The sequence below is a fragment of the Nomascus leucogenys genome, chromosome 22a, assembly GCF_006542625.1.
Source record: "Nomascus leucogenys isolate Asia chromosome 22a, Asia_NLE_v1, whole genome shotgun sequence".
NCBI classification, from domain to species: domain Eukaryota; kingdom Metazoa; phylum Chordata; class Mammalia; order Primates; family Hylobatidae; genus Nomascus; species Nomascus leucogenys.
In genome coordinates this window covers 82,005,831-82,029,962 of record NC_044402.1, presented here as the reverse complement: position 1 = coordinate 82,029,962, position 24,132 = coordinate 82,005,831, and the positions used below count along the sequence as shown (strand labels likewise).

The window sequence follows — 24,132 nt, the reverse complement described above, 5'->3', positions numbered from 1 at the left end:
ATTAGGCCTAATGGCATTAAGTTTATTATTTTGGATTTTACAAAAAAAATCCAAAATATATAACATCTTTAGTTATATAAATGTAACATCTTTAGTTAGTTTCAACTCCTCCTTTCCCCTTAACTCTGTCAATTACTGTCTTTTATTTTACTTTCCTTATGTATTGACTAGAATGCCTTGAATAATTGAATGGTATGAGTAATAATAGATATTCTTGTGCTGTTTTTGGAAATCCTTCTGGATTTCAGTGTGATGTTGGCTCTTGGTTTAGTATCTTTAAATTTGCAATTTACAAGATATTTTACATTGGAATAGTCATTGAGTTGTTAAGTAAAGTAAAGCACAAACATGTTAAATTCAGACTGAAGTACAGGACTTCAATGAAAAGTGAAAAGAGTTTATTTCATCACTTTCATTTTTTCTTTCCCTCAGTGGCTGTTTGTACCCCCCCACCCCACTCCACCCCCCAGCTTCCTTCCTTTGTGCTCTTATTGTTCTAGGTTTGACTACATAAAAAGAGACTCTAAATTTATATGTGATACAAGAGCATAACTAATATTATAAAATTAGTCTAGAAGAAGTTATTTGCAACCTATATAATAAGGGACTAATTTCAGGATTATTTGAAGGACTTTAAAAATTGGTAAGAAAAAAATAGGCAACCATTTAGAATAAGGCAAAGCATGTGTAGAGGCAACTCTTAAAAAAAAAAAAAAGTGAGCTCGGTGTGATGATGCACACCTGTGGTCCCAGTTACTAGGGAGGCTGAGGCAGGAGGATCACTTGAGCCCAGGAGTTCAGGGCTGTAGTGCACCACAGTCACACCTGTGAATAACCACTCCACTCTAGACGGGGCAAACATAAGAAGACCGTGTCTTAAAAAAAAAAGAAATGAAAAGATATTCAGTTTTATTAATTGTTTGACTAGCTGATTTTTGGAAAATACCCACAAATATAACCATGCCTACAAGTTTTCTTAAGGTGGGTAAGAGATACATCTTATCTATATGCATTCACCTATGTGAAGCAGACACCCAGTAACACCCCCATGTGGAAGACAAGCTTCCTTAAACTTCACAGGACAGTATTTCCCATGTAGTCCATCATAGGGTGAGGATTTTTCAGGACCTTTGGTAAACCTGCTTGCTTTCATTCTTGAGGGTAGAGGAAGGGTGCAAGACTTCCCTGGTCTCTCCCAAGCGTTTTGGGGACCCTGGTCATAAGCCTACTTGCTCAACAGGTGCAAATGACTGATAATATGCTGACCAGATGCAAGTGTACCGCCAATGATTTGCTGTGACTGAGTTTGGTTTCCTCTGCATATACTATCCAGCTTTTTGTTTCCAATATATTCTTCCTTAAGGAACCAGGACTTCTTGGGGAATCCAGATGAGCTTGAAACACTGTTTTTGTAAGAGAATGGCTGTTTTCAAAGACACCTATAGTTCGTAACAAAGGAGTTAGATTGAAGGGACTCTCACTGTTCAGTCTTTGAGAAGTATGAGTATTAAAATGGAGACAAGAATTTTAGTTAATTGGAATGTTGAGTTTGTAAAAGGCTATAACTTCATAATATGATCGAGGGGAACAAACAATCTAAAATGTGTTAAAGTAGCATTTTCAAAGTGGGGTCCAGGGAGTCTCAGGGTTGGTGAGGTCACAACTGTTTTTATAATATTGCTAAGAATGTATTTCACTCTCCTTCTCTCCCACGATACGGTGGAGTTTTCCAGAAGCTATGGGATATGTGGCGATAGCCTTGCCCTAATGGAGTGTGTGCTTTGTGCTTTGCATTTTTGTCCTTTAAAAATGCTTGGTTTTAATTTTGAATACAATAATTATAGCTAGATATAACCTACATAAACCAAAGTTATTTGCGGCCCTCAGTCTTCAAGGGTGCACAGTGGGGCCTGAGACTCAAGAGTTTGGGAATTGATGTTCTAGAGAAAAGTCAGTCTTACTGATGGGGGTTAATCAATTAGTATTTACTGACCGGGGCAGGACAAACCATTCATTTTATAAAGACACACAGAGCATTTCACTAAAATACTTTTACTCTGATTAAGTGGTGATTTTAGTAACGGTAATGATTGTTTAGTTTTCTGATACCTGAAGGAAAAAGAGCCTGTTGAATTGATACTTTGAGGGTGTTGAGTTTTAGGTCACTGGGTGACTCTAGAAATGGACCAGGAGAAGAACTGAAACTTAAGCCTTCTAAGAAATAAAAGACCTGAAAAATGTTTAGTGTTACCCTATCCCATGACCACAATAATTGAGAAAAAGGCCTGTCCGTTCCCTCTCCCCTCCCCTCCCCTCCCCTCCCCTCTCCTTCCCCCTCCTCCCCCTCCCCCTCCTTTGCCCTCCCCCTCCTCTCCCCTCCCCTCCCTCCTCTCCCCTCCCTCCTCTCCCCTCCCCCTCCTCTGCCCTCCCTCTCCCCTCCCCCTCCTCTCCCCCTCCTCTCCCCTTCCCCTCCTCTCCCTCCCTCCTCCTCTCCCTCCTCTCCCCTTCCCCTCCTCTCCCTCCCTCCTCCTCTCCCTCCTCTCCCTCACCCCTCCCAACCTTCCCCCCTCCCTCTCTGTCCCCCTCCCCCCGTCTTCCTCCTCCCCCCACTCCCTGTCTTCCTCCCTGTCTTCCTTCCTCCTTGTCTTCCATCCTCCCTTCCTTCCTTCCTGTCTGTCTTTCCTTTCCTTTCTTTCCTTTTCCTTCTTTCCTTCCTGTCTCCCCTCCTCTCTGTCTGTCCCCTTCTCTTTGTCACCTTCTCTCTGTCTTGCCTTTCCTTTCTTTCTCTTTCTCTCTTTCTCTTTCTTCCTCACTCTTCCTTTTTTTAATTTCCCTTTTACTTGCCTTCTCTCTTCTTTTATTCCTTCCATTCTTTCTTTGTTTTTAGTGGTATGTGTACTTTGTGAGCAATCAGACTATAGCTTGCAGAATAGTTGGGAGAGGCCAAAAAATGCCCCTGAGAATGCAAGCAAGGAACTTCTTAGTGAGCATATGAACATCCTCACTCCAATCGGAGGATAACATTGTTCATACTTCAAGGGCTAAAAAGCTGAGAGAGGGTCTCTGCTTCTGCTTTCTGTTACCTTTAGCACTCGATTCATTTCTGCATGTGTTTCTATTGATTACTTTTTCTCCTATTTTGGTTCATATGTTTTCTGCTTCTTTGCTTGTTTAGTGATTTTGGATTAGATGACTGATATTGTGAATTTTACCGTGCAGAATTGCTGAATTTTTTTTTATTCCTGTAAATATTTTTTGGCATTGTTCTAGGAGGTAGTTAAGTTACGTGGAAAAAGTGACATCCTTTTGAGAGGCTTGCTTTTAAGCTTTGTTAGGTGGAATCACAGCAGTCTTTAGTCAGCTCACTAAGGACCAATACTCTTCTAAATATTTACCATAATGTCTTATGAATTTCCATGTTTTTCCACTTCGGCTGGTAGGAACACCTGTGTCATCTCTAAGCATTGTTCTGTTAATTCTTCTAGTAGTTCTTATCTGGTTTTGTACATCTGCTGATCAATACTTTCAGCTAAAGTTTCAAGGGGATCTCTGCAAATCTACAGTGTTCACTGTTCAGCTTTCTCTTCTGTAGCAAATTTCACAGTGAACTCTAGTCCCCTTAGCCTTCCTGAACCCCCAGTTCTTCTTAACTCAGGGAGACTACCAGGCCCCACCAGGATTCCTGTATCTGCCCTGTGACCTGGAGACTCTCTGCAGGCAATAGGTTAGGACAGTCATAGAGTTCACATTGTTTTCCTCCTCTTTGGCTTCACTGTCCTGTGTTACCTGATGTCCAATGTCTGAAAACTACTGTTTCACGTATCTTGTGTGCTTTTGTAGTTTTAGGTGAAAGGTAAGACTAGTTTCTTATTATCCCACACTGGCCAAAGCAGAAGTTTTGGAAGTCTTTTTTTAATGTCTAAAACACTTCTACTTTGAGAGTCAATTGAAATGGTCTTTTCCACAATAATTATTTTCTGACCTATGGTTTAGAGATAAGTCATGAAAATTTTATGCCACTTTTTTTTTTAAGTCTGATTATGGATAAATTCAGGGGGCTATTTCCTCCTAGATTGACTGAGTTTATAATGTTTCCTACTCACAATAATTGTACTTCTGCTTCCTCTTTGCATGTGTTACTTTAATGGAAATGTATATTTCCTTTTCTTTAAGGCTGCCTTCAACAATTTGTCATAAAGTCATTTCTATTAGTGAATTCTATTTTTTCTGTTACTTTATCCTTAGTACCAAAGAGCTCCTTGTGTGACACCAATTTATTACTAAAATGTTGCTTTGTTTATGTTCTTGGAATTCTTCATACATTGACTGTCCTCGGATGTTGAATGTTGTAGGCCTGTGTGGCAGGACTCTCTTCCATTTATTCTATTTTTAATCTAATTCTTGACAAAATAAACCCAATTTTTCTTTTCTTCCCCTTTCCATCTCCTGTAGGGACTGGCATAAAGGGCAATCCATAAAATTACAAATGATGATTTTTTTTGGTTTTAACTATTATTCATACATTTAAGATATGGACTCAGTTTTTATTTCTTACCAGTAATTCATTTTATTTTTTAACTTTTAGGTTCAGGGGTACACGTGCAGGTTTGTTATATAGGTACATTTGTGTCATGTGGGTTTGTTGTACAGATTATTTCATCACCCAGGTATTAAGCCTAGTACCCATTAGTTATTTTTCTTGATCCTTTCCCTTCGCCCACTTTCTACCCTCTGGTAAGCCCCAGTGTTTGTTGTTCCCCTCTATGAAACACAATGGTTTTAATTGGAAAATTTAATTTTTTTTCAGGTGATTCTAAGTATGACTTGCTATCTAAAGAAGAATTTATTGAACTCAAAGACATATTCTCTGTGAAACTGAAACGGCGTTGTTCTGTTAAACAGCAGAGAAGTGGTACTTTATTAGGTATCACACTGTTCATCTGCTTGAAAAAGGAACAAAATAAACTAAAGAATTCTACACTTGATCTTATTAATTTAAGTGAAGACCACTGTGACATATGGTTTAGACAGTTCAAGAAAATATTGGCAGGTAAGTACTCCTCATGGGAAATTTTAATCAGCCCAGTTTCCTTGATATAGATGATTAATCTAGACATGTTTTGAGTAAAAACAATTTTAGTGATGTTGAGATAGTTTCCTTCTGTTCCTAGTTTTTGTCGTGAGAAAGTGTTGAAATTTGTGAAATACTTTTTCTACATTAATTGAGATAATCATATTTTTCCTACATCCTGTTAATATGGTATCTTACATTAATTGATTTTCATATGTTTAACATCCTTGCATTCCAGGAATAACTCCCCCACGGCCATGGTGTATAATCTTTTAAAGATGCTATTGAATTTGGTTTGTTAATATTTTGTTGAGGATGTTTGCATCAATATTTATAAAACATATTGTTCTGCAGTTTTTCTGTACTGTTTGTCTGACTTTGGCATCAGGGTAATACTGGCCCCATAGAATGAGTTAGGAAGTAGCTCTTGAATGACTATTTTCATGAAGAAGCTTCAATAACCTGAAATAAAATACTTAAATAATTTAGTTCACCTGAGAGTTGTTTTTAGAAGCGTATTTATTTTTCTATTAATGTCTCTTTTGAACTATATAAGAATGTGTTCTCCTTCCACTCACACATTGATGGCAAGTGTGTATATGTACTCTGTGGCCTGAAATAAGAATTTTTTGAATAATCTTAAGAGGCCATGCTTTATACTGTAGTAATTGAGAATTACCTATTTCACAGTAGCTTTTTCTAAAGGTTAATTTCCAGAGAAAAGAGAACATGTTTGTTAGGATATATCTCTTAATGAATTCAGTGTATCTGAAATTTCTAAATGACATTTTCATATTTTGCATAATAAATAAAATTCATAAGTACAAATATAATGCAATTCATAAGTACAAATATAATGCAATTTGGATTTCTAGAAGTTATCTAGTTAAAATATGATCTCAGGATTTTTTTTTTTTTGGTCTTAGATTTATGAATCTTGCTTGTTTTTCTGTTAATTCATTTCTTCTTGTTTGCCACATCAATCAGATCAGAGTAGAGGCAGCTTGTATAGTTGATGGCACAGTTTAGGGTTAGATGGCACAGGATAGAAATGGGTGCTAGACAAAGAGCAGTTACAGAGCGATGTTAGAAATTTCCAGTTCCAGCATCATTGATCAAGAAAACCATGAGGACCCAAGTTGATCAAAGGCAGCCAGCCAATAATATTATGCTCGTGGGAGATGAGCTGAAGTGACATTACATTAAAATTGGAAAACCCTCTTACTAAGTAGCTCCATGCTTCCCTGCTAGCCCCTTCGGGACTTCCAAGAAGACTTGATTATTTCAAGAAGGCAAGAACCCACAGAGGCCGTAGTTTAGTTTATCTCTCTGGAAACATAGAAAATATGTATAATTAAATAAAAACACTTTAATAGTGAATCCTTTACAGTGTTATTTGAAATTTATGTCAAGTGATTTAAAAAGTAAAAATAAAAATGAAAATAATTTCAGTGGAAGTAAATTTATTAACATGACCAGGAATACATAAAACTTGCATGGTCTTGTCTATAAAATAAGGATATGTCATTTAATTAGGAGAGTCAGAGCTCTTTCTTGCACTTAAGGTCTGAGGAACTCTTCTCCCATGGGGCTTATGAAGGGCTATGCTGAGGCAACTTCCTCAATATATCTCAGCCATAAAACCAAGAGAAAGTAAGAAGCAGAGGACATCACAACAAAGCTCAATTCAGTAAAAGCAATTTTATAGGAGTAGAGGGATTTGTTAAAAACAAAAACAACAACAACAACAAAAAGTTCAAATATTTATTCAGCTTAATGAGTGATGTTTTGGTTTGATCTAGGGTTAAAATCTAGACAAATTACAGAGATGAATAAACTACATATCCTTTAGTCTACCATCCTCTGAAAATGTTACTTTTTTAAACTTTGATTTTGATAAGAGCTGGAGGCACTCATGGAGTCATTCTCTGGCATGGTCTTGGAGTACAGAGTGATTTTCCTGATTAAAAGCAAATAGATTGACTTTTAAAATCAACTCATACAAACAAACTGTTAAAATCCTCTAATGAGAGTGAAGAAACCTAACCAAGACTGACTGATACATTACTGCTCCATCTCTGCACCAAAGTGGACTCAGGGAGGCTTGTAGGAGATGCCAACTCCTTATCCTACTCCCCACAAAGACAGTTCTTGGCTATCTTCATCAGACACAAATGAATGGTAGAGGCTCCAAAGCTCTCTACCAATTCTTGTGTTACACTGGCACTTTTTAAAAAATTTATTTATTTTTTATTTATTTTTGAATGGAGTCTCACTCTGTCACCCTGGCTGGAGTGCAGTGGCGTGATCTTGGCTCACCGCACCCTTTGCCTCCCGGGTTTGAGCCATTCTCCCTGCCTCAGCCTCCTGAGTAGCTGGGATTACAGGCACCCGCCACTATGCCTGGCTAATTTTTGCATTACTTAGTAGAGATGGGGTTTCGCCATGTTGGACAGGCTGGTCTTGAACTCCTGAGCTCAGGCAATCTGCCCACCTTGGTCTCCCAAAGTGCTGGGATTACAGGCGTTAGCCACAGCACCTGGCTGGCACTTCTCTTAAAATTAATATCTTAAGAAGTTTTTTCTTTAAGAATCTTCTTTCAATTGCAGGTCCATGTAGTTCTGGTATTCATTAAAGTGCCTATCCCAGGGGTTTTGGTATGTTGTGTTTCAATTTTCATGTTTCAATTTTTTTGATTTATGCATTAATTTTGTTTATTCAAAATTCAGGTGCAAGTTGTTTAGTTTCCATGTATTTGTGTCGTTTTGAGAATTCCTCTTGTTCTTCATTTCTAATTTTATTTCATTATGACCTCAGAAGACACATGAAATGATTTTGATTTGTTTTATCTTATTGAGACTTGACTTACGACTATGTGGTCAATTTTAGAGAATGTTCCATGTACAGATGTGAAAAATGTATATTCTGTGTTGTTGGGTGGAATATTCTGTAGAAGATGTCTGTCAGGTCCATTTGGTCAAGAGTCTGATTTAAGTCCAGAGTATACCTTTGTTAGTTTTCTGCCGTGGTGATCTGTCTGGTGCTGTCAGTGGGGTGTTGAAGTCCCCCACTATTATTGTATAGCTTTCTTTTTCCGTAGGTCTAGTAGTATTTGTTTTATGAACCTGGGTGCTCCAACATTGAGTGCATATTTATTTAGGATAGTTAAATCTTCTGGTTGAATTGAACTCTTTATCATTATATAATGCCCTCCTTTGTCTCTTTTTGATGTTATTGGTTTGTCTGTTTTTTCTCATACAAGTATAGCAACATCTGTTCTTTTTTAATTTTCTATTTGCATGCTAGATCTTTCTCCATCCCTTCACTTGGAGCCCATGGTTGTAATTACATGTGAGATGGGTCTCTTGAATTCAGCAGAAGGTTGGGTCATTTAAAAAAACTAATTTGCCACTCTGTGTCCTTTAAGTGGAGCATTTAGGCCATTTATGTTCTAAGTTAATATTGATATTTGAGGTTTTGTTCCTATACATTTGATATTTGAGTATTGTTAGGTAGTTGTTTTCTAGTTTGAATTGTGTAATTGCTTTATAAGATCTCTGAGCTTTGTACTTTTGTGTGCTTATATGGTAGCAAGTATTGTTCTTTTGTTTCCATGTTTAGAACTCCTTTGAGTATTTCTTGTATGGCAGGTGTGGTGGTAACAAATTCCCTTAGTGTTTGCTTGCCTGGGAAAGACTTTATTTCTCCTTCATTTATGAAGCTTAGTTTGGCAGATTATGAAATTCTTGGCTGGCATTTTTTTTTCTTTAAGGAGGCTAAAAGTAGGCCCCTGATCTCTTCTTGCTTGTAAGGTTTCTGCTGGGAAGTCGTCTATTAGTCTGATGGGATTTCCTTTATAGGTAATTTGGCCCTTTTCTCTAGATGCCTTTCAGATTTTTTCTTTGGTGTTGACCTTGCATAGTCTGATGGGCTGTATTCCTTGGGGATGGTCATCTTGTATCTTGCAGGTGTTTTCTGAATTTCTTGTATCTGGATGTTAACCTCTCTAGCAAGATTAGGGAAACTTTCCTGAATTATTGCCTGAAATATGTTTTCCAATTTGCTTACTTCTTCCTCTTCTCCATCAAGAATGCCAGTAAGTCATAGGTTTGGTTGCTTTACATAATCCCATATTTATCAAAGGCTTTGTTCATTTCTCAGGTTCTTTGTTTTTGTCTAACTGGGTTAATTCGAAAGGCTGGTCTTCAAGCTCTGAAATCTTGTCTTCTGCTTGGTGTAGTCTATTGTTAAAGCTTCCAAGTGTTGTTTTGTTTTGAGATGGAGTCTCACTCTGTTGCCTAGGCTGGAGTGCAGTGGCATGATCTTGACTCACTGCAACCTCTGCCTCCTGGGTTCAAGCGATTCTCCTGCCTCACCTTCTAGAGTAGCTGGGATCACAGGCGCGTGCCACCACACCCGACTAATTTTTGTATTTTTAGTAGAGACAAGGTTTTGCCATGTTGGCTGGGCTGGTCTTGAACTCCTGAACTCAGGTGATTTACCCACCTTGGCCTCCCAAAGTGCTGTGATTACAGGTGTGAGCCACCATGCCTGGCCTGCTTCCAATTGTATTTTGATGTTCCCTTTAGTGAATTTTTCAATTCCAAAAGTTCTATTTGGTTTTATCTTAATATGGCTATCTCATGTTTCATATCCTGCATTGTGTTTCTGGTTTATTTGAAATGGATTTTAAGTTTCTCTTGGATCTCACTGAGTTTCCTTGCAATACATATTTTGTTTTTTTAATCTGTCATTTCAAAGTTTTCAACTTGGTTAGGATCCATTGCTATAGAGCTAGTGCAATTCTTTGTAGGTATGAAGACACTCTTTTTGTAGTGTTGGAGTTCTTGGGCTGATTCCTTCTTATCTGAGGGAGCTGTTGATTCTTATTTTTGAATTTCCTATTGGTTGGGCGGGACTTAAACATTTTTTTTTCCCTTGAGGGTATGACTATGGTGTATGTTGTGTGTGATCATTCGACTTTGTTTCTGGGTGCTTTCAGGGGGCCAAGGCTCTTTATGGATTCCTTGGATGTGGTAGCTTTCTTAGATGCTGCTTGTTGTAGCAATGTATTGGATTTGTGAGCTGACATTCTATCTCATGTGGGGCTGAGGGTGCAGAAGTCTCAGGAAGCTTATTTTGTGGAGTAGCGCTAAGCCTTTCTGGTAGTACAGTTCAGGCTGCAATCCAGTAGGTGGCACTTAAAAAATTTAAGAGCCAGCTTGCCCTCAGTTAGGCTGATGTCCAGTAGAAGCACCTGTCCTGACAGGGGAGTGGCAGGAAGAGATCGTGTTGGTGTGTGCTGAGGCCTTTGGGGTCGCTGGTTGTGGGGGGCGGGGGAGGTGCACTAGCTCCTCATCCAGTGCTGGCAGGAATGCGATGTGCTTTTCTATTATACCCCATCACAGGGCTCATGACCTTCAGTTCATAAAGATTTTGTCCTTTGGTTCCCAGTCATAGTGTGACTGTAGGTTATGTATATGCTTCTCTGAAGGCAACCACCAAAATGGTCTTGGGGCAGAGCCTCTTCCCCCAGTCTGGGGCAGGCAACTCCATGACTTGTATGTCCTCCATTGCTGGGACACTGCTGCTCTGTGTAGGGATGGGGAGTTGGGCCCCACCCCTTATGTAAGTCTAAGTGGCATTGGCTCACTTTCAGCAGGGGTGGAGCCATCTTGAAAAATATGAAAAACTCTTTCTTTGAGTACCTGTGCTGGACCCCAATGGGAAGAACCACTGCTGCGTCTTCAACTGTATATGGGGTGGGAGGATATTGCCACAGACGACCCCCTCTCCATATCCATTCCTTGACATGGTGTTGCCCCCTTTAGCGATTGGCACTGTGCCCACCTTTCATTTGTCCCAAAGGGGTTTTGGCAAGTTGTGCCCCTCTCCCTTATAGGTGGCCTACACTGCGGGGTTAGATCTCTAGAGGTTCCACAGCTCCCTGGGAACTTGCTGGCCCCCTGGGCTTTTCAAAGTCAGAACAGGTTATGAGGTATGTTTGCAGGGGGTCTGGTGTTACAGAGACTCAAGGGTGGAGAATCCCTGGGCAGAGCAGAGGCTCACCACTGGTGCACAAGCAATATGGTGACCACCATCTCAGTTTGGGTCCGAGGGGAGTATGGGAACCCCTGCAGGAGCTAGCCACCCAGTTCTCTATCCCTGGGAAATTCCCAAATTGCCACCAATAACATTGCCCTGGGTCACAAGGGTGGGGCCTTGAGTTCTTTGGGGGTTGATCTCTGCCAGACTCTAGCTACTTTTCCTTTTTGCACCCCAGCTTCTTTCCATGGGCACTCCAAAAGGTCCTGGCTCTCTTTCCGCAGTTTTCCATTAGAAACTTGTCCATTTGACAGTAACTTTGATCTTCTTTCTAAGAAGAACTGGCATCCAAGGTCTGTGGTCAGCTATGTTGGAAAAAAGAAGGAGAAAAAAACTAGTTTGTATTAAATTCTGAAAGACTAGTGGCACTGGTTAACTCTTCAAAGGATTGTTAACAAAAGAAAATCTTTTTAAACCAAACTCCTAATTTTATTAGAATTGTAACTGAAAATATAAATGTATGAAAACATAGGTATTATGTAAAATTTGCTCAATAAAAGAATAGGAAAAACTACTATTTATCTTGGACTGAGAGCATGTTAGTTTGACATTTGAACCCTTTCTACTCTAGTAAGTAGTGGTGGGAAAAATTCATTGTAGGAGTCTGCAGACATAACAAACTATCATTAGACTGCCAAGACCTCCACATAATAGAGCAAGCAGAGAATGTCAAATAAGTATGTTAAAAATGATCAAAAAAAGAAATTGAAAACATAAACAGGGTGCTATCAAAAAAGGATAGCATTTATGTTATGACATATGTACACATAAATATCACTTTTTAGAATTTCATCCTTCTTAGGACTTATTCCTGAGTCCAAGCATTGAGAGGTTCTGATAAAATAGGTCTCAGTGGGTTCCAGGCATGGGCTTTCTTTAAAAGTCTCTCCAGGGATTCTAATGTGTTGCCAGGACCAAGAACCATGGATAGCCAAGATCTCAGCAGTGCAGTTTGATTGAATGAACTTATGTAGAACCCTGAATGCCACACTTAACCAAAGAAACCTTTCCAAAGATTAATTATAGGTGACAGAACATGCTATATTCTTATTAAATATTATTAAAAGTTAACCAATACCCATTCCTGATTCATGTAAAGTTCTCACTTATTTTCCAAGAGTTTTACTGTATGGCTGGTTTTTGGGATCCTTGGAAGAGGTCGACAGACATGGCAAAGGTTCCTGCAGTGTTTCTTTTTGTCCATCAGCAGCCCCAGCTCATAACCTCTACCCTTTCAGCCGAAAGCAATTAGCTCTAAATAAATGATTCATTCTATTTATACTTGGTGGGATAAGTAACATCAGGCAGTCTTTCCTAGGGCTTCTCACGGGCCCTGGTGGCATTTTTATTCTAAGGGAGGGATATATGTTTACATGTAATTGGTCATAATTATACTAAAAACAAGTAATTGGTGTCTTATACAAGAAAATTATATTTCTGCTTTAGTCATTGACAGAGTATCCTGAGAATAGGAGTTAAGAAGTATATTCATTGTCATCTTATTTCTGGTATATTTCAAATTCTTTTGCTAGGAAGAAGCCCTTTTGACTGTGCTTTGTATAACAGAACTTCTTCGGAGAAACAATTTAGATAAACTTTGTCAGATCTTATGTGATTATATTCAAAATGCTAATTGAAGATTCTCTAAATATTTTCAGCAAAATGTTGAACTAAGTTTTCATGCTGTTAAATAAGTTAACATTTCTTCCTTTACTGAAGTCATTATTATAAAAATTTAAATCCTAATGATAATAGCTGACATTTATTAAGCATTTAGTATGTACCATTTTTTTGATAGCAACTTTTATGAATTACCTCATTAAATCTTCATAATAATAGCATCAAGAACTACAAATATGTTTTCATGTAAGAAGGAAAGTAAAATTATGAGTTTTGCTGTGATGTTTGAAGAATGAAAACAATGCATGACTTAGAAAATAGTATAATTAAGTGAATTTTATTATTATCATCATCATCTTCGTTTATAAATAAAAAACTAAGGCTTACATAATGTAAAAATCAGTTAACAAGGTTAAACAACTGGTAGGTGGTGGAGGAGCTGGGAATAAATCTGTACATGTCTGAATCTGGAGCAGGAACCCTTAACTGATGTGTCATTCCAGCAGGTCATCAGTTATTCTACAATACCTATTAAGTATACTTTATTATTTATTTATTTATTTTTATTATTATACTTTAGGTTTTAGGGTACATGTGCACAATGTGCAGGTTTGTTACATATGTATCCATGTGCCGTGCTGGTTTGCTGCACCCATTAACTCGTCATTTAGCATTAGGTATACTTTATTTACTATATTTAGATTTATAGTAGATTTAGACTCTACTGTAAAAACAAGGACTTCAGACACCTGTTAGAAAGTATCCATATCATCTTGTTTGAAAGTTGTTCCGCTCTAGTGTTCTTTTCTAATCATGATGATTCAGAACTCCAAACTCTTGAAGCAGGGCAACCCTTAGGGTCAGCATTAGTAATTTCTCAATACTTAAAAAAGTTTCCTCATGACTGTTGCTATTATGGAGATTTCTCAGATGTCTTGGCCTGAATTGGGTGTGCACTATGAAAAAAAATGGCAGACATTTCTTTTTGATAACCTAAAGGAATTTTAAAAACACATATAAACACACTGGTTTGTGACAGATTACCAGGCTTTATGTTTAGCAGGGTTTCCTAAGCAAAACACAAATTCTGTAAATCTACAGAATTAGATAAAACATTGACTCAATCCTTAGATGAGAGTATAATGGATTATCACTTAATAACTTTTGTCACTGAAAATGAATGATGTAAAAAGTAATAAAGTTCTACTCTCACAGTATGAATAAATAAGAAATACATAATATTTTAAATTAGGCAACAAATCATTAAGCCCCCAGCATTCATTAGACTATCATTAATGATAATAAAATTGTGTGGTATTTATACAGATATTATATGTAACTCCAGGAATTTTGTTATAATTGTGTATGAATATATTTGTTGTTTGAGGCAGGTAGTTGGATATTTGCAGTGGCTATATGCTGAAGCATTCTGGTAATAGTTTTCAAATCAACCATTTTTTTCTCCTTGTCGATCATCTTTAAAGCAAAAGCACCTTTTTTTACTATATTTTTTGAAAAAATACATTAGGTGTAAAATTATATATTTTGAAAAAGTTCATTTTCTGTTTTTACTAGTTTCACACCTTTGTTATTTTTTCAATGGAAAGAGCAGAGATAGGCAAAGGTGAAGCCTGTGTGTACGGTCAGGTTCCTGGGCCCTTCATAGCATCTAATGCCAAGCTGTGTTCTCTTGTATGTCAGTGCCTCCCCACTTGCTAATTATGTGACAGAGCTAGGGACTTCCGTCTGTCTAGAATGTCCCCCATCTCTTGTTTGCCCAGTGAAATCTGCTTTGAAGTTCAAAGTCTGATACAAACCAGGTGATCCTCTGCAAAACTAACTGTACCTGAGCAAACCAGGCACTTACTCTTTTATATGTTTGTGGCACTGCTGATACTCTGATAGAAAACATCATCACTTAATGCTAACTGTGGGCTCACAAAGGGGATACTTTTACTGTAAGAAGACTGTAACTCTTCTTAGCACAGAGATTAGTAAGTACGTGAAACAGAGTTTCACATATAATAAGTGTTCAATAAATGTTTTTTTTTTTTTTATTTCTAACACTTGGCACAGTGCCTAGCTGGGTAAATGTTGGTGAAGTGAACTGAGTATACTGCTTATCTATTATGTGGTAGGCATTATTCTAGTTGCTTCTGTTATAAACCAACTCATTTAATCCTTATCACAGGACTTTTATTGTGGTCAATATTTTTTAATCCTCACAGATGGCTAAGGAATCAGCACTCTGAGAGATTGGTTTACTTGCTTTGGGTAAGGTGCTTAGAAAGTGGTAGAACAAGATTCCTATCCAGGCCTTCGGATTCAAAAGCACATTTTTTTTTTTTTTTTTTGAGTAGTGTTTTCTGGAAAGGCAGGGTATAACTGACTATGCTGTGTATTTGGGACTAAGTATATTATTGTTAAGTATATTAAATATGTCGCAACACTGGAAAGGAGTCCATCAATGGGCTGTGCAAGCTGAAGGATTTGTAGATGAGAAACTGATAAATTTGGTTAGCAAGGAAAGCCATCAAGTTGTGAACCCTTGATATTGGCAAAAGAGAGGGTCCTTTGAAATCTAAGGGAACAGAACTTTCCTATTCTCCAAGTTTGGAGCAGAATAGGTAAGCTCCAGACAGTCTAATGCCCAACTTTTACCAGTGGTATTTTGATTTTGTTTTTTTTTTTTCCAAAAGGAAAATGATCTAATTCTTTATATACTTCTGAATTGTCTATCTTATCAAAAATAAAAATTTTCATTTTGCAGTACATACAGAATCAAAAGACTTTCAAGTCCTAACTCCACAAATGTTTATTTTGAAGCTCTTTAAACTGTTTACCATGGATATTAGTAAATCTGTCAGAAATGAGGTGACTTACTTATCCTTGTCCCACCAGATATGTGGGAAGGATGATCACCCTAGATAGCATGGATGGGTCCTCTATTTATCTCTTTTTACTTGATTGGAAAATACATCATTCAGATTAATCAATTAGTCATTGTGACTGATAGAATTTTTATATGGATAATCTGGGTTTGGTTCCTAGCTTTACCACTTACTTGGGGTCTTTCTGTCTTCTATGGTGTCCTATCTGTAAAGGGGAAGTTGATAATGACAATCTAGCTAGGTTATTGAGATGCTTAAATATGTAATGTATGCAAAGCAGCAGGTAGTCAATAAAGGGTAACTCTTACTATTATTGCATAGCTCTCCAGGTATGTATTGAGCTGCTATACAATCCATAGCCCCAAACTCTTTAGCCCTTTGAGACCAAGATTAAGCATTGTCTTTCCAGAGGAGAGGGTGAGAGAGATTGCCATTATACTAATAGAATTTGTCATTATCACCATCATCATCATCATCATCATCATGATTTCTTGGTGTGTCATGGAATGTACTGTGTTTCACATTACCAACAGATGTTAATTTTCACAACATCCCTGAGACAAAAAACTATGATTACATTTTACAGATAAGGTCATGCAGCTATAAAGTTGTGAAATTGGGATTCAAACTCAGTCAGTCTGTCCCCACAGTCCATGTTCTTAACCCACCATGCTCTCCTGACACTTGAAAAGTTAGGAGGCATACTCCATAGCCTGTAATGTTGCCGCAAAGAGAATCTAATTTTAAATCCAGTGAAGTTTATTGGTTGCTGTCTTTGATATGCCATTCAGTTTGTGCTATCCTTATGACACCTACCTTGGTTGTATATGTAACAGTATCAAATATATAAATACTCAAAAAGTGATAGGTGCCAATAAAATATTTTACAGTTAATACTTATGTAATCTGTGTTCTATATGTTTGAAGGCTGGTTCTAAAATACTGCTCTATATTTGACTTTTAGTTAAAACAATAAGCTTTGCTCATATTAATTATACAGTTGATACCATTCTCATGTTGCTAACATGTCTGTAAGTAACAGTTGAAATTGATCTGGCAGTTTTAGAGCTGTCAGACCCAGGAGACGAGAGAAACATTTAAAATGTTTATAACATTAAATCAGCTGAGTCGAGAGAGAAAGAGAAAGATGATTCAGATTTCTTGTACTGGTGGATGTAAGTGCTTGGAACTGAAATAAAGGAGAAGGTGTAGGGAGGGAGAAAGATAAAGAAGTCTTCGCTTTATGCAAGTTGAAATTGAGTTTCCTTTGAGATATAGAGGTGAAGATGTTTTAAGAAACTCGTTAAAACTCTCTAATGTGGTTTTTCAACCTGTTTCCATCAATTTGGCAACATATCCTCACTTTTCGGCACAACAGAATATTCTAGGTTTATCTCATGCCTTCCTTGCCCCAGCCCAGGAATTAGTCATTTCTCTAAGAAACTCTGGTTCGTTGTGGTGGGGAACAGTATTGGGAAACCAAGATCTGGGAGCTAAATATACTCCTAGTGGTTAGGAGGTCATAATTTGTAGACGCTTGCAGCCGACGGGAGTTAGGACATATTTATTAGAAATCATGAGTTTATATTGATCTTGCTAGGATCTGTCCAATCCTACAAGATTCTTCCCTGTGTCTCTCCTTTCTATTTGTGTATCCTTTCTTCCATATTAAGAACTGTGGCTCCCAACAACAAGGCATCTGCCCATTTGCCCAATCGTATTATGTATAAAAACTACTTTGAGAAAAGTGGCAGCCAAACCACTAAGAAAAATAAACTTGCTGAAATGAGTTCAAGATTTATTGGCAGCTCTTTTTTTGGTCCCTAGACTGAAGGTATATATTTCAAGTATTGTGTTCAAAAATTACTTGGGTTAGCTTTTTCCACCTTTCGTAATAGTAATATTATTTACTTGAAATACAGTTGGCTTTGTTTCTATATTCAGTTTGTTTTTTTCTATCTTCATTAATTTCATTATATATATATATATATTTAATATGTAGGACATTAACATGTTTCCAAAAGAAGAAAACACTCCTTCCTGTATCATTTCCATCTCATCTCTCTCACCCCTTATAGGTGACCAATTGCACTGGTTTCTGGTTTATCTTACTTATATTCCTATTTGAAAAGTTACCACATATATGTATGTTTTTTAAATTTTTATATTTTTTTACACAGAAAGTAACGTGCAGTATATACTTTGCCACTTTCCTTTTAAACTTAACAGTGTATACTGGAAATCACTACATATCATGTCGCAGAGAGCTTCCTTATATTTTTTAATAGCTGTATAAGACTTCATTGTGTTGTCTGTACCATATTTTATTCACTTCCCCATGTGTGGACATTTTGACTGTTTCAAGTATCTGCAATTACTAATAATGCTGCAGTAAACTTTGTGCATATCGTATCTTGCTAAATTTCTAGACGTGGATTTCTGGGTTAAAGGTTAAGCACATATGTAGTTTTGTTAGATATTGATAAATTCCTTTCCATGGGGTTTATATCATTTTTTTAATATTTACCAGCAACGTATAAAAGTGTCCATTACTTCAAAGCCTCACCAACAGATTGTATGTTTTAAGTACTTTTATGTTTTAGAATTTTTCCAATGTGATAGGTAAACAATGGTATATCAATACAGTTTTAATTTACATTAAAGTTCAGCATCTTTTCATGTTCAGCTAGTCTCAGGGCTATTCTTAATATCTTGTGAATTGTCTTCATATTATTTTCCCATATTCCATAATACTTTTGGTCTTTTTCCTCCTCAATTCTTACAAGTTCTTTATATTTCAGGAATATTATCCATTTTATTTGATATGTTGCAAATATTTTTCTCCCAATATATAACTTTTCTCTTATAACGATTTTTTTCATGCAAAGTTTTTAATTAAAACCTTTTATGGGCCCAGGTGTAGTGGCTCACACCTGTAATTCCAGCACTTTGAAAGGCTGAGGTGGGCAGATCATTTAAGGCCAGGAGTTCGAGACCAGCCTGACCAACACAGTGAAACCCTGTCTCTACTAAAAATAGAAAAAAAATTAGCTGGGCTTGGTGGCACATGCTTGTAATCCCAGTTACTCAGGAGGCTGAGGCATAAGAATCACTTGAACCCAGCGGGTGGAGGTTGCAGTGAGTCAAGATCGTGCCACTGCACTTCAGAGTGGGCAACAGAGTGAGACTCTGTCTCAAAATTAAATAAATATATAAACAAAACCATTATGGGCCAGGTGCAGTGGCTCATCCCTATAATCTCAGCACTTTGGGAGGTCAAGGTAGTTGAATCATTTGAGCCACGGAACTGGACAGACCAGCCTGGGCAACATGGGAAAACCCCGTCTCTCCAAAAAAAAAAAAAAAAAAAAAAAAAAATTAGCTGGGTGTGGTAGCATTCACCACTAGTCCCAGTTACTCAGGCTGGTCACATGAGCCTGGGGAGGTCAAGGCTGCAGTGAGCAGTGATTGTGCCATTGCACTCCAGCCTAGGCAACAGAGTGAGACCATTTCTCTAAATACATACATACATACATACCTTTTATGGAGTTAAATTTACACACTTTTTCTTTATTGGCTCTGGCTTTTGCATTGTAGTAAGACTTTCTTTACACTCAACTTACAGATAAATTCACCCATGGTTTCTTCTAGTACTTGTATAGTTGAATTTTAGATCTCTAGTCCATTTGGAGTTTATTTTTTGTATGGTAGAAGGTATTGATCCTATCTTTTTCCAAATAGTTGTTACCCAGTTGTCCCAAAACCAGTTATTAAAAAGTCCATCTTTGTCCCAGATAGACTGGAACAAAATGAATTAAAGACTTAAATATAAAGATTTCTACTTGTGTATCCTTTCTTCCTAGAAAGAAAACATAGGCGGAAAGCTTCATGCCATTGAATACTTCATGCCATTGGTCTGGCAATAATATCACTATTATAAAAGGTGGAAAAAGCTAACCCAAGTAACTTTTGAACACAGTACTTGAAATATATACTTTCAGTCTAGGGAGCCAAAAAAAGAGCTGCCAATAAATCTTGAACTCATTTCAGCGAGTTTATTTTTCTTAGTGGTTTGGCTGCCACTTTTCTGAAACTAGTTTTTATACATCATACGATTGGGCAAATGGGCAGATGCCTTGTTGTTGGGAACCACAGTTCTTAATATGGAAGAAAGGATACACAAATAGAAATATTTATATTTAAGTCTGGCAATCATTTTTAAGATGTGAACTTGAACAGGCAGCAAAAGCAAAAATAGGTACATTGGATTACATCAAACCCAAAAGCTCTGCACAGCAAAGGAAACAGTCAATTGAGTGAAGAGACAACCTATGGAATGGGAGAAAATACTTCTAAGCCACACATCTGACAGAGGGTTAATATCCAAAGTATATAAAGAACTGCAACAACTCAATAGCAAGAAAGCAAATAACATGAATAAAAAATGAGCAAAGGATCTGAATAGACATTTCTCGAAAGAAGACATACCAATGGACAACATGAAAAAATGCTCAGCATCACTAACAATCAGGGAAATGCAAATTAAAACCACAGTGAGATATCGCCTCACACTTGTTAGAATGGCTGTTATCAGAAAGACAAAAGATAAGTATTGGTGGGGTATGGAGAAAAAGGAACTCTAGCACACTGTTAGTGACAGTGTAAATTAGTATAGCCATGATGGAAAAGAGAATGGAGATTCCTCAAACAGTTAAAAGTAGAACTACCATATGATCCAGCAGTTCCACTCCTGGGAATATATCCAAAGGAAATGAAATCAGTATATTGAAGAGATCTGTATTTTAGTGATTATTGCAGCATTATTCCCAATAGCCAAGATAAGGGATCAATCTAAGTATCAGTGGACAAGTGATAAAATACGGTGTGTATACACAATGGGATACCATTCAGCCTTTGAAGAGAAGGAAATCCTGTCACTTGCATCAACGTGGTTGAACCTGGAGGACATTAGCTGAGTGTAATAAGCCAGGCACCAAAAGAAAAATACCACATGATCTTTCTTATATGTGGAATTTTAAAAAGTTGAACTCATGGAAATAGAACAGAATGGTAGTGACCAGGGGTATGCGATAGGCTGAGGGATCAAGGAGATGTTGGTCACAGGATAGAAGATTTCAGTTAGATGGGAGGAAGAAGTTCAAGAGGTCTATTGTATACCATGGTGAGTATAGTTAATAATAAAGTATACTTGAAAATTGTTAAGAGTAGATTTTCTGTTCATAACACAAAATGATAAGTATGTGAGATAATGCATATGTAAATTGGCTCAATTTAGCCATTTCACAATGTATATATATTTCAAAACAACATGATGTACATGATAAATATACAGTTCATTTTAATTAAAAGTTTTAAGCTCTAATTGGTCTTCAACATATAGTACACAAATCTTTTCACGACTCTTTATAATGGAACATATGTTCTTGGAATGCTAAAAACTATTTTTTTTTGGAGGCCCTGCAAATAACTAAAAATTTATCTTAAAAGCCACACCTAATTACTTACATATGATCCAGAAAGGATACTTTGAAATAGCTTTTTAACTGATAAAACTATTAAGGTAAAACATATTCATAAAAGTATTCTCTAATAATTTTATAATTTTCTAGTTCATGAAAGATTAAATATACAATTATCTCATTTGAATTGGATTTTTTATGAGGTTAATTGCATTTAAATGCAAATTATTTTAACCAATTTTGTGGTTGACTTCTATGTAGAGTAGGGAAAAAAAATTTCCTAAAGCCAGTTACATATATCTCTTCTTAGTCTGGATTTTTAATTAGGAAAAGTGATATAGTTAAATAGGTCTACTCTATAGCATCTTCTAAAATGAATAAAAATTCATTATATCAGGATAAAAAATGATGAAGATATATGGATGACACATTTGGCTGAATTTTTCTTCTTTCTTCGCTGTTCTCTTGCTCTCTATTTAAATAGTCTTAGCTCTTTTATCATTTAAATTCTGAAGTATTGAGGTGATTATTCCGGCAGCAGGTGATTCTACTAATTACTGTTCAGTCAGTTTTAGCTATTAGAAACAGAGATATGTTTACATTGCTGGGCTGCATGTAAATTTAGAAGTTACATGGCTTTGTTTTTACTTTGACTTACGGCATTAAAATTATTTTCATCTGTATATGTAAAGATCTGCATCTGTAAGCTTTTGTGAATAATAAGGTGAAATTGATGCATTTTAATATAAATTGCCAATATAAAGTATCTCTAACTCAGACCTCTACTGGAAAGTTGTCAAATCTTATGTAGGAAAGGCTTTTACCATCACTGTTACACATTAACTGGGCATAGTTTAATATTAATAGCTCCTGAGACTTGTGGTTAACTGAGGTTTCTATTTCCTGTGTTTGGGTTTTATCTTTGCAACAACTTGGTTGCTTTTCTGTGTAAAATAGTAGTGAATACACACAAGAGTATGACAGGGTTCTGGGCTCTTAACTTTGATGAACACCATGCCATTTCCATCATGCTGCACTCAAAACAGCACAGATGTGAGTCTGGGAGTGGCGTCCCTGCCGCTCTCATGAGCCTTTGTTTGGAGAACACCCTGATTAACCCCCACCCTTCACGGTTCATTGACTCACTGATAGATCAAGTTTAAACTAGTATATATTAGCACATTTGTTACCAACAGAGGAACAGTTGGCCATTCTGTTTTACATTGCTGGTTCATTGCAAACTGGCGTGCTAAAAAGGTCTATACTCTGGAGTATGAATTGGGAAGTTACCAAAGGACTGAGAACCAAGTCAGTTGCATATTAATGTTGAATTATACCTATATTTTAATCTTGGATTGTCTACTTGGGGGATGCTTACACTGTTGTCAAGTTATGAATAAATGATAATTACCACTTTAAAATTCATCTTTTTTTTTCAAGGAGTTTAGGGGATTTAGGTGTCTCAATATAGCTTTCATATTAAACAGTTTGTCATAATTGGATGAGAGCAGAGCAAGGTCATGACTACCTGACGCCTTGTGTTGGAGCATTTTAAAAATGTTTCCCAGAGAGTTATTTGTACCTAATGACTTTACATAAGTCCTTACATTATACTGTATTTCTAGGTCACCTAAAAATGTTAATTGTTTAGTCAAGAGGGTTAGGATGTGCGTCTGTTTTCTCATGAAATAAATTAAGCTGTTCCCTTTTTTATCAATTTTCTTACAATCTAAAGGCATTTTTTTCTTACTTTCCTAACCTAGTTGCTAAGGCCATCTTATTGTTACAGTTCCTTTCATGGGAGATAGGTTTACTGCATCATTTGGCAGTTTCAGAGGGTGAACAGTTCCTTTCATGGGAGATAGGTTTACTGCATCATTTGGCAGTTTCAGAGGGTGAATTTTGTCTTGGCTTCATCTTTCCTTACTGGTTGTCATCCCCTGGGCCACCTGCTTTTTTGCATTTTCCTTTCTCTCATGAGGTGATGAAGCTCTCTGCCCCGATGGGGCTGAGGGACAGCACTCTGAGTCCAACCCTAGGATAAGGCAATGGGCTTGCTTTTCAAAACAAACTAGTGTCATACGGGCTGCTGCTTTCAGGTCCACTGTCTGATTTTTATTATCACTGATGGTTTGTTTCTGGAAGGCAAACTGATTTAAGTTCTGAGCAAAAGGGTCAGTGTTTATTTTCAATGCTACTATTAATTTAGAGTTTTAATTTAGAAAAGATTTTTTACCAGCTCTCAAATATGATTTTTCTACTGTCTTTAAGTTTGTAGATATGAGTAGACATGAGATAGGGACTGAATTACTTTTTTGTTTTTAAAACTTGGCAGTAATAAGGGGTTGCTTATTTTTTCATGCTAAATATTTTTTCTAAGGGATCTAGATATCTATCAGAAAACTTACCTTTGATAACTCTGGTACTTTATTAAGTATTTTTGTCTTACTTTAGGAATTAATAGAAATAGTTGTAATTTTAGACTTCCTTTATAAAACAGCAATTTAAAGAGAAGCTTTTTCTTAAATGATTGTTTTGCAGTGTTGTGCTTTTGTTTTCTTTAATGCAGTTGAAATTGCAGCTTTATAGTTTATTTTTTAATTTGGAGTTTTTAAAAGAATATTAGTTATTTATGTATGTTTATTGGGCATCTACTGTGTGCCAGACACTATTCTAGGAACTAGTAAACATAGCAGAGAGCAGAATCACGAAGTTCTTGACTTCAAGGAGCTTAAATCCTAGTGGTAGAGGGGGAATTCAAAAAAACCAAATATTTCTATTATGTCAAGTGATGGTATGTACTACCAGGCAATGAGATGAAAATACTTCCTCTTCTATACAGAGTGGGCAAGGAAGGCTTCGTTGACTGTGGAGTTTTAGAAGAAAGCTGAAAGTAATGGGGAAAGAGAGCCATATCGATATATGAAGGAAAACATGGTCCAAGCAGAGGAAACAAAAAGTGCAA

At 36.8% G+C, this 24,132-nt stretch overlaps 1 protein-coding gene across 5 annotated transcripts in view; it reads left to right on the top strand.

The window, feature by feature from the left end:
* The window catches only part of CERKL (ceramide kinase like), a 128,790-nt gene that overhangs the window by 51,048 nt on the left and 53,610 nt on the right, over positions 1 to 24,132 (top strand). For all 5 annotated transcript variants that reach the window (XM_030802395.1, XM_030802394.1, XM_030802396.1 and 2 more), the window contains exon 2: positions 4,808 to 5,050. In XM_030802395.1, the coding sequence (XP_030658255.1) occupies positions 4,808 to 5,050 (243 nt within the window). The remainder of the gene's footprint in view (positions 1 to 4,807; positions 5,051 to 24,132) is intronic.